The sequence below is a fragment of the Ciconia boyciana genome, chromosome 1 (assembly GCF_034638445.1).
Source record: "Ciconia boyciana chromosome 1, ASM3463844v1, whole genome shotgun sequence".
Lineage (NCBI taxonomy): Eukaryota > Metazoa > Chordata > Aves > Ciconiiformes > Ciconiidae > Ciconia > Ciconia boyciana.
In genome coordinates, this window is record NC_132934.1 from 137,913,873 (window position 1) to 137,930,311 (window position 16,439).

The window sequence follows — 16,439 nt, forward strand, 5'->3', positions numbered from 1 at the left end:
GGAAACAGTCTGGTTCCTGGGTTCCTGGGGTGTGTGGAAGGCGATAACTTCCTGACACGGCTGGTGAGGGAGCCAGCTAGGGAAGGTGCCCCGCTGGATCTGTTGTTTGTGAATGGAGAAGGACTTGTGGGTGATGTGACAGCTGGAGGCCATCTTGGGCATAGCGATCATGAAATGAGAGAGTTTTTGATCCTCAGAGAAGTAAGGAGGGGAGTTAGCAGAACTGCTACCTTGGACTTCTGGAGGGCAGACTTTGGCCTGTTTAGGGGCCTGGTTGACAGAGTCCCTTGGGAGGCAGTCCTGAAGGGCAAAGGAGTCCAGGAAGGCTGGACATCCTTCAAGAAGGAAATCTTAAGGGTGCAGGAGCAGGCCATCCCCATGTGCCAAAAGACGAGCAGGAGGGGAAGAAGACCGGCCTGGCTGAACAGAGCACTTTGGCTGGAACTCAGGAAAAAAAGAGACTTTATGACCTTTGGAAGAAGGGGCAGGCAACTCAGGAGGACTACAAGAAGGATGTCGTGAGGTTATGCAGGGCGAAAATTAGAAGGGCCAAAGCCCAACTGCAACTTAATCTGGCTAATGCTGTAAAAGACAATAAAAATGTTTCTGTAAATACATTAGCAACAAAAGGAGGGCTAAAGAGAATCTCCATCCTTCAGTGGATGCGGGGGGAAACACAGCGACAAAGGCTGAGGAAAAGGCTGAGGTACTTAATGCCTTCTTTGCCTCAGTCTTTAATAGTAAGACCACTTGTTCTCGGGGTACCAGCCCCCTGAGCTGGAAGACAGGGACGGGGAGCAGCATGAAGCCCCCATAATCCAAAGGGAAATGGTCAGTGACCTGCTGCATCACTTAGACACACACAAGTCTATGGGGACAGGTGGGATCCACCCGAGGGTACTGAGGGAGCTGGCAGAAGTGCTCACCAAGCCACTTTCAATCCTTTATCAGCAGTCCTGGCTATCTGGGGAGGTCCCAGTTGATTGGAGGTTAGCAAATGTGATACCCATCTACAAGAAGAGCCAGAAAGAGGAACCGGGGAACTGCAGGCCTGTCAGTCTGACCTTGGTGCTGCGGAACGTTATGGAGCAGATCATCCTGAGTGCCATGACACGGCACGTGCAGGACAACCAGGTGATCAGGCCCAGCCAGCATGGGTTTAGGAAAGGCAGGTCCTGCTTGACCAACCTGATCTCCTTCTGTGACAAGCTGACCCGCTTAGTGGATGAGGGAGAGGCTGTGGATGTTGTCTACCTAAACATTAGTAAAGCCTTTGACACCGTTTCCCACAGCATTCTCCTCGAGAAACTGGCTGCTCATGGCTTGGATGGGCGTAGTCTTTGCTGGGTAAAAAACTGGCTGGATGGCCGGGCCCAGAGAGTTGTGGTGAATGGAGTTAAATCCCGTTGGCAGCTGGTCGCAAGTGGTGTTCCCCAGGGCTTAGTACTGGCGTCAGTTCTATTTAATATCTTTATCAACGATCTGGACGAGGGCATCGAGTGCACCCTCAGTAAGTTGCAGATGACACCAAGTTGGGCAGGAGTGTTGATCTGCTGGAGGGTAGGAAGGCTCTACAGAGGGACCTGGACAGGCTGGATTGATGGGCTGAGGCCAATTGTATGAGGTTCAACAAGGCCAAGTGTTGGGTCCTGCACTTGGGTCACAACAACCCCATGCAACGCTACAGGCTTGGGGAAGAGTGGCTGGAAAGCTGCCTGGCAGAAAAGGACCTGGGGGTGTTGGTTGACAGCCGGCTGGATATGAGCCAGCAGTGTGCCCAGGTGGCCAAGAAAGCCAATAGCATCCTGGCTTGTATCAGGAATAGCGTGGCCAGCAGGACTAGGGAAGTGATCGTGCCCCTGTACTCGGCACAGGTGAGGCCGCACCTGGAATACTGTGTTCAGTTTTGGGCCCCTCACTACAAGAGAGACATGGAGGTGCTGGAGCGTGTCCAGAGAAGGGCAACGAAGCTGGTGAAGGGTCTGGAGCACAAGTCTTCTGAGGAGCGGCTGAGGGAACTGGGGTTGTTTAGCCTGGAGAAAAGGAGGCTGAGGGGAGACCTGATCGGTCTCTACAACTGCCGGAAAGGAGGCCGTAGAGAGGTGGGGGTCAGTCTCTTCTCCCACATCACAAGTGATAGGACAACAGGAAATGGCCTCAAGTTGCGCCAGGGGAGGCTTAGGTTGGATATTAGGAAAAATGTCTGTACCGAAAGGGTTGTCAAGCATTGGGACAGGCTGCCCAGGGAAGTGGTTGAGTCCCTGTCCCTGGAGGTATTGAAAAGACGTGTAGATGTGGTGCTTAGGGACATGGTTTAGTGGTTAACAGTTGGACTCGATGATCTTAAAGGTCTTTTCCAACCTAAATGATTCTATGATTTTCTACACTCACTGATGGAGGTGCAGATACAATGCTCATATTACATGGTTCAGAAAATAAAAAAAATGAAAACTGAATGTGATCTGAATTTTAGACTTTGCACAGAACCAAAAAAATTAAGCTAAACAGTGACTGAGTTTTGTGGAAAGGATTTTATGGACACAAATTTTTGCAATTAAAAAATACAAAGAAAACAGATTTTGTTTGGATGTAAACATTCCCCTGCTGCCCTGGAAATACTAACACAGCAACAGTGCACTGAGACATTTGGAAGAAGAAAGTGTTCTTTAAAGTAAAGAAAGAGCAACAACCACCAAAAAAGGTAAAAGTACTTCTTGAAATATTTCAAGTTTACAAATATGTAAGATATTGTAAACATGTTCCTGCTTTTTAAAATCTTGGCTGCTGCTTAGCCGATTGCCCAGTAAACTGCCAAATTGCAAAGATGCCAACTGGTTTTGATGAGAATTCCCAGGGGGGGAAAAATAAAAAAAAAAAAAAAAAAAAAAAAGAGTGTTGGACACAGAAGATTACATGGATAAAAATTTATGTGCTGTATTGGGCTGGTCTAATACACACTGAACTTCATGATAGGATAAAAGTTAAACCTGAGTGCCAAAACAAGAAGGGAAAACTAAGATCTAGCCTTATCATTTCTCCATCTGAGTTTTCAGGGACATAATCTCTTTGTAGAAAGAACTGCCAAAAGCACTCCCATAGACATTATCAATTGTTGCAGTCCCTGTTAAGCATATGACCTAAAAAAAAGTTTGATAACTTCACTAGGCAACGTTTCCACAAACATCTAGGCTGTTAGCACTGACTCACATCCCTCCCCTCAATGGTTACAACAGTCTCCGGGCTTTTGGTTTTGATTTTACCACAGGAGTGGACAGAAAGACCTGTTGCCAACTCCACTGGCTTCTCAAAAGCACACGATCCTTGCAGGCAGCCAGGGAGTCTCCTGCGTGCACTCCATCCAGCCACACTTGGACACATACTAAGTTTCTTCTCAGGGATGAAAGGCTCCATACATGCAGACAGTCCGGTCAGACACTGCCTGATCCCATGGCTGGCCCTCAGGACATGCTAGCTGTGTTCACCAGATTTTATGAAGAAGAAAACAATAGTTGGTGAGATGATGGGAGAAAAAGGAAGACAGGAAAGCAACGGCTTCAGCTTAAATTGGAAGTCACATTGAATAACTGACAGAATCTCATCAGAGCTCAGAAGTAATAATTTTGCTCAACTGCAAATGCGACAGGCTACCCCACGTGCAAAATGTTCTGCTCTCATCTAACCTTTAAAGACACATCAATATACTAGTAAGGCCAGAAGAGTAGTAACACTGTCTCATTTTTCTTATGTTCCAGATATCTCAAACCTAACTGCTGCACACAGGTGGAAGCTGGAAATCCCATTTATTTGACTCGACCTTTGCTGAAGCTCAACTCTAAACTCCCAAGCCATGTCAGCTTGCTCAAAGACATCTGTAATTTAGAATCATAGAATGCTTTGGGTTGGAAGGGACCTTTACAGGTCATCTAGTCCAACCCCCCTGCAGAGCAGGGACATCTTCAACTAGATGAGGTTGCTCAGAGCCCCGTCCAACCTGACCTTGAATGTTTCCAGGGATGGGGCCTCCACTGCCTCTCTGGGCAACCTGTTCCAGTGTTTCGCCACCCTCATTGTAAAAAATTTCGTTCTTAAATACAGTCTATATCTGCCTTCCCTTAGTTTAAAACCATTGCTCCTTGTCCTGTCACAACAGGCCTTGCTAAAGTCTGTCCCTGTCTTTCCTGTAGGCCCCCTTTACATACTGGAAGGCTGCTCTAAGGTCTCCCCGCAGCCTTCTCTTCTCCAGGCTGAACAACCCCGACTCTCTCAGCCTGTCCCTGTAGGAGAGATGTTCCAGCCCTTGGATCATTTTCGTGGCCCTGCTCTGGACTCGCTCCAACAGCTCCATGTCCTTCTTGTGCTGAGGGCTCCACAGCTGGATGCAGTGCTCCAGGTGAGGTCTCACGAGAGCAGAGTAGGGGAGCAGAATCACCTCCCTCGACCTGCTGGCCATGCTTCTTTTCATGCAGCCCAGGATACGGTTGGCCTTCCAGGCTGTGAGCACACATTGTTGGCTCATGTCCAGCTTTTTGTCCACCAGTACCCCCAAGTCCTTTTCCCCAGGGCTGCTCTCGATCACATCATCCCCCAGTCTGTATTGAAACCAAGAATTGCTCCGACCCAGGTGTAGGACCCTGCACTTGGCCTTCTTGAACCTCATGAGGTTCACACAGGCCCACTTCTCCAGCTTGTCCATGTCCCTCTGGATGGCATCCCGTCCTTCTGGCATGTCAACTGCACCACTCAGGTTGGTGTCATCTGCAAACTTGCTGAGGGCGCATTCGATTTCGCTGTCAATGTCATTGATGAAAATATCGAACAGCACCAGTCCTAGTGCAGACCCCTGAGGGACACCACTCGCCACTGATCTCCATCTGGACATTGAGCCGTTGGCCGCTACCCTCTGGATGCGACCATCCAACCAATTCCTTATCCACTGAACAGTCCACCCATCAAATCCATATCTCCCCAATTTAGAGAGAAAGATGGTGTGGGGGACCGTGTCAAAGGCTTTACAGAAGTCCAGATAGATGACATCCAATTTAGCTTCATCCCTTTCCAAGCTGCAACACATTTTGTGCTGTTAAGAGTCACATTGCACTGGTTTTAATTTGCTCTTTGTAATAACAATGCATATCAATCCAACACATGAAAAAGCATATCTGTGAAAAAAAATCCTGTCTTGCTAGAAATCGCTAACAATAAACTTGTCTGAAATTACCGCCCAAAAGTACGTGCTACTTAATTCTAGTCAACTGACAGAAAACTATTTTTCTATAAGATGCTGGTCCTCCCAAACAAATCAATTCCCACACATTTTATTAAGTATTCCCAACTGGCAATTCCATCAGTTTTGGTGAAAAGCTTTGCTGCAACTTTGTACAAATGCTCGAGATTTTTTGAGAAAAGTGTAAGAAATTGCAGCAACGCAACACTGAAAAGAGGACATCCCCCCCATGCTAAGTAATAGGACTTACGGAAATAGAATTAAAAAAATAATTCCTGTGTATCAGTGATTTCCACTGCAGATCAGTTACTGAATGAATAACAGAATTGTGGTTTATTTCCACGCTAAGCCTCTCACCAACCGTGTGCTCTATCTGCACGCATCACTTAGTTAAAAGGTTATCCTCAATGTCTACTTTCAGACAGCAGGCATCTTCAGCATCTCCGTGCTGCCTGCCATACCATGTAAATGACAGCAAGTTTAGCTTATAATCACCAAAAGAAATCTACACATAAATCAGAGATGAACAGAGGATATGCAATTCTGCACCACCCTTTCAATGCAGCCAGCACGCTGACTCAACAAGGACAAGACAACATCAGGAGCTGTAAAGGTAAGATTCACCCGGTGTCAATAACATATGCAAACCCATGCAGTAACTAACTGTTGGAGTTTGAAGAAACCTACTGAAGTCCAACACTTTTAATGGGAAACTAATGAACAAGGAAATTTCATGCAGAAGCTTACAGCACAGCAATGAGGGGGAAAGCAGACGTGCAACAATAAACCCCAAAGCAAGGACGCACAAGTACTACAGTGAAATTACCATGTGACTCAAAGACAGTGATGAAGGCCAAGTTTATGAAGAACTAAAAAAAAAAAGGGTGGTGGCGGTAAGTCCCACATGTCTTAAAATGCCACTGCTAATAATTTGAAAGGCAAGTTTCTTTATGAAAGCAGGCAGCAATTTTAAAGCAGCCACTGACACTGGAGAGCAAGGCAGAGCCCTGGCAATTGTCTACAGCAGACATAGAAGACAGGGTGGTCCAACCCAGCACCAGTAGCAACCAGGAAACTGGGAGGTGACAGAGTGCCAGGAAGAGCACCAGACTGTACGAAGACTGGTGAGAGTAACAAACAAACCCAACAGATTCTTGGCAGAAGGACTCAGTGAAGAACATTAGGAAGTGTTTCAGACTCCAGCTGGGTAAGCTGCTCCCAAATAGGACAAGAAAAACTGTTTGCTCCTTTGCTGCCCTGAGTCAATAGGTTAAGACCTGCACTTGTGCAATTCATCAGTGGGACTGAATCCAATGTCTGCTCATCCTACCCTGCTCCACACCCCCTCCTTCCCACGCCTCCCCCCAAATCCTGCCACTATTACAGCACTTCCTCAGGAGGAGATGCCTGCAGTGGCTCACGTGTAGCAACGATGGTGAGGAGACGCAGCACGGACCAGCGAGTAACCGAGTTCTGATTTCTTAAGAAAACAGGACAATGGAAAAATGGCACGAGTGATCTGATTACTGAGCTTAAGCCCCTTCTCAAAAATGAAAGTTATAACTTGTAATTCCATCTGTAAAAGTGCTCTATATTCTACTATGTTGAATGCAGATATCTCAGCATTCACTGGATCAGAGTCCCACTTTGGAGGCCATTAAAATACTGGTATTTCAGTGCAGCGGCTATTTCTTTTTCAGACAGATCAAGGCCCGATACATATCATTGTCTCAACAACTGTCAAAGATGAATAAGCTATGACAACTACAGTTACAACATTATCAACCCTTTATGCAAAATACTGAAAGCAAATTTCAAAAGCCAATTTGTTTTCTGTCAATAGTTAAGACTCGGTTGTGCTTTCATAACTGAAAACCAGAAATTTTGTAAAAGGTCAGGTGATGGAAAAAAGTGATTACAAAAGGGGAAGTGGCACTATAAGAACAACGGAGGGAAAAAAAAGGCTAAGATTAAGAACAGCATTTATATATAAAAGTTTATTTAGGTGAAGTCACAAACAGTTTCATATCAATTTACAAACACTTCATGTTATGCATATTATTGAAACTATCAAGAAAGGTAAAGGAAAGCAGATAATGGCAGCTTTTTCCTGAAACAACTAAAGGCATACCCTTACCATCATGCGCGTTACTGGATCATAGTATTACCTTGATCATACTCCCTAGTATGCAAGGGAAAAGGAAAAGAAAACAAAATACTGAGATTTAGAATGATTAAACCGTGAACCAGTGAATATGATTTTCATGAACACCAGACCACAAAGGTCTAGTCTGATGCTCAGGATCTTAAGTATGCTACGAGGATAAAAGTAGAATAATAATTTAGGTCAATTATTGTATTGGATCAAGAATTTTGTAATGCCCAATTGGGCTACAACTGATTTCTGGCAATGACAGCAATGGTTAATGCATTTTTCAGAGAAGAATGGAGAGGCAATACTAAGCCTCACAGAATAATTCTGTTGACAACCTGAGTTATTATACCAAGTGTATGATACTGTTTCAAGTCAAATATACATTTATGTTGCAGATATTCTCAATGAAATGGTAAAAGTAACAGCTGTAACAAGACAAGTTATGATTTATTTTTTTTTAAAACAAATATAGTACATAGGTTTTTGAAGTGTCCGGTTGTGATCTGCAAAGATCCAGGATTGCACACAAGTTTGCTCAAATGAGAAGGGTTAATCTGCGCATTAAATTGGCTTATACTTTCAAAGTAGTATTTTAGGGCAGGGTTCTCCTCCGGGAGACTGTTCCTGACCTCATTCAACCAATGTTCAATTTATTCACCTTCCTGAATCTTTGCCCTCTTTGGATAGTCTGTGACAAGTGCTGCGCTGCAGGAATTCCTGTTTTCCAGCAAACTGGCTTGCTCTGCAGGTTTGTAGTCCATTGTTACAATTGCTGATTGGGTAAAATGAATTTCCTACGTCTTCTCTAGCACAGCTTGCAACGCAACAGAAGCAGAGGTAAAAGAATGCACTAGAATACCAGAGCTCCACTTAAACACCAACGGAGTCAGGCTGTTGGCACCAATAAGAAATTCTGTATTTAACAAATCTGCAAATATTTAAAATCCAAAGTTAGTCAGTTTTATATATAAACTCACCCACTTAGTCTGACTGCCATCCCAACTGGCCTTCTGTTTTCATGGAGTCTGGAAAAAAAAAATTGTCTGAAGTTAACGCAAACATAAATTTGCAGGAATAGATCTCAGCTATCCTATGTACGTGCCAATTATCGCACTCAAACTAAAACCAGGGTTTCCTCACTTTGTTCCTTCTGTGTAAAGCAGAGTTACGGCTCTTCATCGGTGCCTTAGAAAGGACAGCTAGCTTCAAACACAACACTGTTTTCCTTGACTTTGTTTTTACTGGTTAACCTTCTGCAGAACTGCAGAACCAGAGATAAAGGCACTACATCAAGCTGAAATTTAAGGAGCCTTCAACTGAAAGGGGAAATGAAATCCAGACAGGCTGCTTAATGCTATCCCTTGAAATCATGAAAACAAAATCAGTTCAAACAAACAATCTGGAAGAAAAGGTCTTTGTAAAACACCTCCTCTTCCTCTTGACAGCATGAATGTGGAAAAGCTTAGGTTCTGGCCAAAGCCGTAAGCCCATAAAAGGCTATTCTCTCCCATTTTAATTCTCTGATTCTTTTGCCCAAATGTGAAGTCACATCTTATTTCTCTGAAGTAGTTTTACACAACATAATTAGAGCTTGCAATGAGCTGGGAAGGTGCAGGGGAACCCACAGGTCACCTCCAAGAGAGCAACATTTCCCTGCTGCTGCCTTGCCAATGATAAACTCATGCTTTATCCTAGGCCTCATCTACATTTAACAGCTGCTCAAACCATTATTTCAGTTAAGGACTTTTTTCTCTTTTAAACAGTTATAAAAGACTATGCGCTAGCAATTAAAAACTGCTCTAATAACAGAATGGCAGTGAACAATTGCACAACTTTTGCTTTTCATTGTGCTGCTAAAGCACTACTGTTTTTACAAACATTAAAACTTTTGGTATTTTGTAAACTGTTTGGTTAAAATAAAGATGTTTAATTTTGCTTTACACAATTTCTGGTTGCTTCTTCCAGATGTGATGGGGAGAAAAAAATAATTTAAAAAAAATCAATGCCACTGCTAAAAATCAACTGGGAAATTTCCACGAAACCAAAGAGGATCGAGACCTCTCGTGCCTCAGCAGACAACAGCGCAAAGCTCTGCACTGACAGACCGGGTACTGTGGAAAAAGTTACAAGTCTGGTTAACGTGATAAGCTGAAGATGCAGTCTTGGATGAGATGAAAGCTATGAGCCATTGCCCGTCTGGTGCTCACGTAAGATCCACAGCAAAACAAGAACTGATCTGTTGTTCTTGAGAATGGAGAAATCTAAACAGAGGTATCAGGACAAGTTGCATAAATCTAGAGCATCAACCACAGAAGGCACCAAGGCCGCAAGGCCTGCACTGGGACCTGTTACACTATCCACTGCGTGGCGTTTGCTCCCTTTCTTTATTGCATGTCAGCCCAGATAAGTCACTTCCGACAGGTACCCAAGTCAGGACTTGGTGTGACACACCAAACACTTGCAGATATCCTGAAAAAGAGTCCTCTCTTTCCAGATCAGGCTAACAGAGTCCAACAATTTAGCCGCTCCTCTGCACTGACAATCCCTGGGCAGCACAGCATCTGATGAGCTAGCAAAAACCCTTCAGGAACGCAAAAGTCCTAAAAAAACTGCTTAGAAAGAAATATGGCCAATATAAAGGAGTCTCCCTACCGTCATTCAGCTGGCATGAAAATCCACGTTTAGCGTTCAGCATTTTCCATGCTGGGGACCTGAGAGACTACAGCCACCAGCATAAGAGCAGCCGCGCAACCCCTAATATAGGCAGGCAGCCCTTTGTACCAGCGGAGCTCGCTGTTGCAGCTCAGGCAGCGGAGAGGGCAGACCTGCCTGTGTACATACGTCAGGGGTTACACCAATTCAGTGACACTCGATGCCTATACTGAAAGCAAAACCTCAACATACACAAAATTGTCCCTACTTCCCCTAACCACGCCCACCATCTTTTCCCACAAAACAGGCCAGGACTCGTGGATTAAATCTTACCGAGTCCCAAACCAGGTTAAATCTCCACGTCACAGGGAATTTGCAAGCTGTGGCCATTCATACTGAAGCTTATCTTTATTCACATCCATTTTTCTGGCCTCCCACATAGCCTGCAACTACCACATGCTCCCATAGTAACTGTAGAGTCTGTACTCTTTGTCTTGCGTATGGGTATCTGTATTGCTGAGAAAGTTAATTTTTTTTAAAGACAACTCTGGAAAAAACCCACACCGTTCTTCCGACGTCTTAAGGCAAATGCAATTATATACCAAGGGAGGGGATTACTGGGGTTCCTAACTACTGGTGGCCAGAGCCATAAACGCTACAAACATTTGCTGAGAGTGTGCTTTTTTCTCCAGCAATGCCCACACCTCCCACGGCGGCCAACCGGGCACCCGGGCGGCCCCGGCACAGATACGGTGCCGTGTGCCTCACCAGCTGACGCCACAGCCCTACAGTTAGCACGTGAGAAGGGTCAGCGCCGTGACGCAGGCCCGCCGACCGACCCGAGGGCACCCCAACCGCCCCCTTCTCCTCTTCCCCTCCAAGGGGGCACCGTGCCCGGCCAGGGGAGCGGGGAAACGCGCCGCCGCGGCCGCCAGCCCGTCACACCTGGCTCTTCTCCTCCTGCTTGGGGCTCTGGGACGGTGGTGGCAGCGGCGGGGCCGGCGGCGAGGCCTGCGCCTCGCCCTCAGCACGCGGCTGCCTGCTGACGAGCGACTTGAGGGGAGCCATCCACTTCATCCAGAGGTCGAGGTCGACGTCGCCCCAGGGCAGGGAGGGGTCCTTGGCCGCCCGCCGCCGAAAGTCCTCGTCGTAGCTCATCCACGAGGTGCCCCCGTAGGTGGCGTGCAGCTTGCGGATGGTGTCCAGGTACTTGAACATGGCTCCGCAGCGCGCCGGGTGCTTCTCGCACAGCACGCTGGCGTACACCAGGAAGGCCGAGACCCACTGGTCCAGCGTGTCCCCCGGGCGCGGGCCGTGCTCGGGGGCCAGCTCTGTGTGGAGCAAGGAAAAGAGGTCAATGAACTCCCCCCGCCAGATGCGCTCCTTGGTGGCCTTGGCCAGCTGGTAGCCCAGCGGCCGCCGCAGCCCCACGTAGGGGGTGGCCGCCGCCTCCGCCGCCGCCGCCGCCTCGCCCTGCCCCGCCGCCGCGGCCGCCGCCGGGCCCCCGGCCGCGCCGCTCGCCGCCGCCGCCGCCGCCTCGGCGCAGGGGCTGGCCGCCGCCGCCGCCGCCCCCAGCGCGGCCTGCCGCTCCAGCCAGCGCGGGTTCACGTAGACGGTCCGCAGGCGCGGCGCGGCCCCCGCCGCCGCCGCCGCCGCCGCCCGCGCCGAGCCCTCGGCGCCGGGCTGGAGGCGCAGCACGGCCAGGGCGGCCGGCGCGCCGGCGGGCAGGTCGCTGCCCTCCCGCCGCGGGGCCGGCTGGGCCGCCGCCGGCACCTGGAGCAGCGAGGGGGCCGCCCAGGGCGGGGAGCCGCCCCTAGGCCCGGCCGCCGCCGCCAGCGCCTCTAGGCCCGGGAGGCCGAGCCGCGAGCCGGGCGCCACGGCGCCGAGCACCCATCGGGTCTCGGCGATCCCGCCGCGGTCCCGGGGGCTCCGCGACCTCCCCTCCTCCCGGCGCCCGGCGAGGGCCGTCCCCAGCGTCAGGGGGGCCGCGGTTCCGGCCCGGCGCCGACGGCGGCTCCGCCGCCTCCCACGTGGCATCGGCGCGGCGGCTGCGGGCAGGGCGCGCGGCGGGGGGCGGGGGCTACGGCCCGGCGGGGCGGGGCCTGGCGGGGCGGGGCGGGGCCTGCCGCCCCGCCCCCCGCGGCTCTGCGCCGCGCCGCGCCGCGCCCCGCCCCGGCCCCGCCCCCGCCCGGCTCGGCCCCGAGTGACAGGAGCCGCGGCGGGAGCGCGCCGCTGTGCCCAGGCCTGCCGGCGTGCGCATCTGGGTGCGGGGGCTCCAGCGGTCCCCGGGACGTCGCACAGGCTCGTGCTGTTTGCCAGGTGAATGCTGGGCTTGGAGCACACAGCGTATATGCTCTCTCTCCCTATTTAAAAAAAAAGTATATAGCTGTATGTATATATGCAGTATATACACACACTATATGTATATATATGAATATATGCAATACGTACACACACTATATGTATATATGTATATATATGTACATATGCAGTACATATGCACACTATATTTACATATACACTACATATGTAAAATCATATATATAGTTATGTATACAAGTATATGTATATAGTTATATACACTATGTAGTATACATATACACACACTGCATATCTAACTATATATATACACACTACCATATAGCAGGTATACAGTAGCAGTCACTCACGTCATTATTATTGCTTCAGTGCAGCAAACATTTGGAGGAGTAATGACATTCCATCACTTTTCCCTTTCAGCATAAACGAGCATCTTTTTCTCTTCATAGAAAATGGCTTTTTTTTTAAGGGTGCTATCACCCAGATTCAGCTGTCCTAGCTAAGCACTGAGTAGCCAATCTGGGCAAGCACTTGCCAAGACACCTCAGGGTGTCTCGGCGACTGACCTGCAGAGTCCCGTGCCACCTAAGAAACAGGGGAACGTGAGGACTTTATGGGAGACACAGCCCTACGGGCAATTTCCTTCCGAGTCACGTCAAAACACTTTCTGTGTTAGCATGGCACAGCCGTGGATGTCTACCGAGGTCACTGCCAAAACACACGGTGGCCTCTGTAGAAGCAGGACCAGGCCACCGCAGCACTTGGTCACCACCCAGGTGAGGGTCAAACACCACAGGAGCCAAAGCTGGGTGCTGGCTCCTCGTGTGGACTGAGGTTACGCACCCACTCCCCAGCTGCTTCTGCAAATGCTTCTGTGGCACTTTCCTCTCTGGAGAAGCAGCTTTGAACGTTGTGCTGAAATGCCTACAGATCACTTCCACTCTAAGATAGACAAAAGTTCTGTAAAAAAAACATAACGGCTCTGTCATCTTCACAGAAAATCTGGAAGAGCTAAATTTTAGATGTAAGTCTTTTTGTCCAAAAAAACAAATCCCAGAAATTTCAAAGTTAGGAATTCTTCTGTAAGAAAAAAGTAAGGTAAAAGAGTGGCTTTGCTTTTACTATGCTTAATAAACTCTAAAGAAATAATAATAGTAGCAAAATGCTCCGATTTTCTAATTCACCCTTACTTTCAGAGATTTGTTCAGAAGTCTGAACAAAATAGACTTCGCTTAATTCTTGAGATGAATACACTCATATTTTGATAAACAATTATTTTTCAAAAAATGCTACCAAAACAGGTACAACTGTGAGGAGCTTTTAAATACTTTAAATTCTTTCCAGTATCTCCTTCTAATTCCAGATTAATGAGGCATTAATAACACCAGAGATCACTGAAATAACAATAACACCATAATTTCTCTAAAACTTGCCCTTACTAGCAGGCTTGCTAGTAAGGCAGGTGATATGCATTTATACAAAATCTCTGAAAATCTTCTGAAGGTTAAGGTTTTCTTGACTTTAATCCAAAATTCATGTTTGGTTAGAACTGCAGAGGCATTCAAGTTGGAGGGGACCTCGTCTCTACTCTAACCTCCTGCTCAAAGCAGGATCAAACTGAATTCAGACAATGTTGCTCAGTGCCGTGTCCAGTTGGGTCTTGAAAACCACCAGTGATGGGGATTCCACAACCTGCTCCAATGCTTAATAATCCTCAGGGATTTTTTTTTCCTTAGATGCAGTCCTGTTTCAGTTTATGACCACTGTCTGTCATCCACTCACTCTGCACTTCAGTACAGAGCCTGGCTCCACTTTCTTGATAACCTCCTTGCAGGTACTGGAAGGCTGCTATTAGGTTTCCCTTCCCCAGGCTGAACAACTCGAGCTTTCCTGGCATCTCCTCACAGGGCAAATGTGCCAGCTCCCAGCTGTCTTGGTGACCCTCCAAGGGACTTGCTGAAGTTTACCGAGGTCCTCCTTAACTGCGGGCACCCAAACTAGACAGAGCGTTCCACAGGAGGTCTGTTGAATGCTGTGTAAAAGGCAACAATCGCTTCCCTTGGCCTTGACTACACTTCTGTTGATGCAGCCAAGGATGCTGTTAGCCTTCATCCCTGCCAGGGCTTCCTGCTGGCTCATGTTTGGCCCATTGGCCACTGGGGCACCTGCGGTCCTTCCCATCAGAGCTGCTCCCCAGCCTGTCAGTGCCTAGCCTATAGAAATGCGGGGGGTTAGTCCACACCAAGTGCATTTGTCCTTGCTGACTTTCGTAAGATCCCTGTTTTCCCATTCATCTGACCTATGTAGGCCCCTCTGAATGGCAGCCTGGAGTGTGTTGACTGTACACCTTAATTTGATGTTGTCCACAAACTGGATGAGAGTGCACTCTGTGTCCTCCTCCAGGCTATTGATACGGATATTTAACAGGACAGGTGTCAAGACAGACTTCTGAAGAACTTCACTTGTAGGAGAAGAACTTCACTTGCAGAAGAAGAACTTCACTTGCAGAAGAACTTCTGTAGAACCTCACTTGTAGAAGACACTGTAGAACTTCACTAGCTTCCAGGTAGAGTATTAATAAACGATTAATCACTATGATTCAGTCAGTTCTTCTCTCATCTAATTGTCTCGACAAGGAAGCTGTGGGAGACCATGCCAAAGTCCTCCTATCCACTGCTCTCCTATCATCCATGGATCTAGGCAGGTGATCAGGTTGGTTAGGCATGATTTACCCTTGGTAAATCCATGCTGGGTCTTTCCAGTCACCTTTTTCTCCTCTGTATGCCCAGAAATGGCTTCCAAGAGAACTTGCTTTTGTGATTTTCCCAAAGTGAAGCTCACCAGCCTGTAGCTCCTTGGATTGTCCTCGTTCTTTTTGAAGATAGGTGCAACATCTAGCCTTTTTCAGCCATTAGGTACCTCTCCAAAACTTCATGACCTTTCAAACATAAAAAGTGGCCTTGCAGTGACATTGGCCAGCTCCCTGAGCACTCTCAGATGCATCCCAGCTCGTTCCCCAGACTTGCACAGGCTGGGACTCCTCAAGAGAAGATCCCTGACTCAGTCCTTTTCCACTATTGACAGATCCTTTTCTCCTTAAGGCACAAAGGGCTGGGAGACTTTGTGAGTGAAGATCAAGGCAAAGAAGGCATTAAGTAGAATCATAGAATCGTTTAGGTTGGAAAAGACCTTTAAGACCATTGAGTCCAATTGTTAACCTAGCACTGCCAAGTCCACCACTAAACCATGGCCCTAAGTGCCACATCTACAAGTCTTTTAAGTACCTCCAGGGATGGTGACTGAACCAGTTCCCTGGGCAGCCTGTTCCAATGCTGGACAACCCTTTTGGTACGGAAATTTTTCCTAATATCCAATCTAAACCTCCCCTGGCGCAACTTGAGGCCGTTTCCTCTCGTCCTATCGCTTGTAACTTGGGATAAGAGACTGACATCCACCTCGCTACAACCTCCTTTCAGGTAGTTGTAGACAGCGATAAGGTCTCCCCTCAGCCTCCTTTTCTCCAGGCTAAACAACCCCAGTTCCCTCAGCCGCTCCTCATAAGACTTGTGCTCTAGACCTTCAGCCTTGTCTGTGTCTGTTGTCACTAAGTCACTTGCTGCTTTCAGCAGAGGTCCCACATCTTCCTTGTTTATTCTTTCACTGCTACTGTGGTGGTAGAAGCTGCTCTTGTTGCCCTTGATATCCTCTGCTGGTTTCACCAACAGATGAGCTTTGGCTTCCCAAGCACCATGCCTGTATGCCCAAGGAATGCTTCCATATTCCTGCTCTGTGTGCTAAGACTGAAGATATTTCAGAATAAAACCGATGACTGGAAAGTCATAATTGTCAAATACACTCATCCCTCAAAATGTTTCTGAATCCTTATTGCATTATAGATCCATATCACTCTTGCTCAATTTCAGAAATACAGACTTGAAAAGTTGAGGATGGATCTTTCACATTGCAGTAAGTCAGCTAGCTACGGCATAAGGTGGTGACGGGCAGTCAGACAGAACAAAAGAATAAACATCCTCACTGGGTTTAAGCTTTCACCATTAAAAAATATGACCATGCAAGCTGTTAGGAAAG

At 47.8% G+C, this 16,439-nt stretch overlaps 1 protein-coding gene across 2 annotated transcripts; it reads right to left on the minus strand.

The window, feature by feature from the left end:
* Window positions 1-7,208: 7,208 nt before the first annotated feature.
* LOC140646100 (uncharacterized) lies at window positions 7,209-12,104 on the minus strand. Of its 2 annotated transcripts, none has more exons than XM_072849489.1 (3): window positions 10,977-12,104; window positions 8,361-8,404; window positions 7,209-8,270 (listed from the first exon to the last, which is right to left on the minus strand). In XM_072849489.1, the coding sequence occupies exons 1-2, from the start codon at window positions 12,066-12,068 to the stop codon at window positions 8,396-8,398; spliced, it is 1,101 nt and encodes a 366-aa protein (XP_072705590.1). In that variant the 5' UTR covers window positions 12,069-12,104; the 3' UTR covers window positions 7,209-8,270; window positions 8,361-8,395. The 2 variants fall into 2 exon arrangements, with proteins under 2 accessions (XP_072705590.1, XP_072705589.1); XM_072849488.1 differs by having other exon boundaries at window positions 8,357-8,404.
* Window positions 12,105-16,439: the final 4,335 nt, after the last annotated feature.

Coding starts and splice junctions, on each gene's coding strand:
- LOC140646100 (XM_072849489.1), bottom strand. CDS start 12,068: ATGCCACGTGGGAGGCGGCGGAGCCGCCGTCGGCGCCGGGCCGGAACC.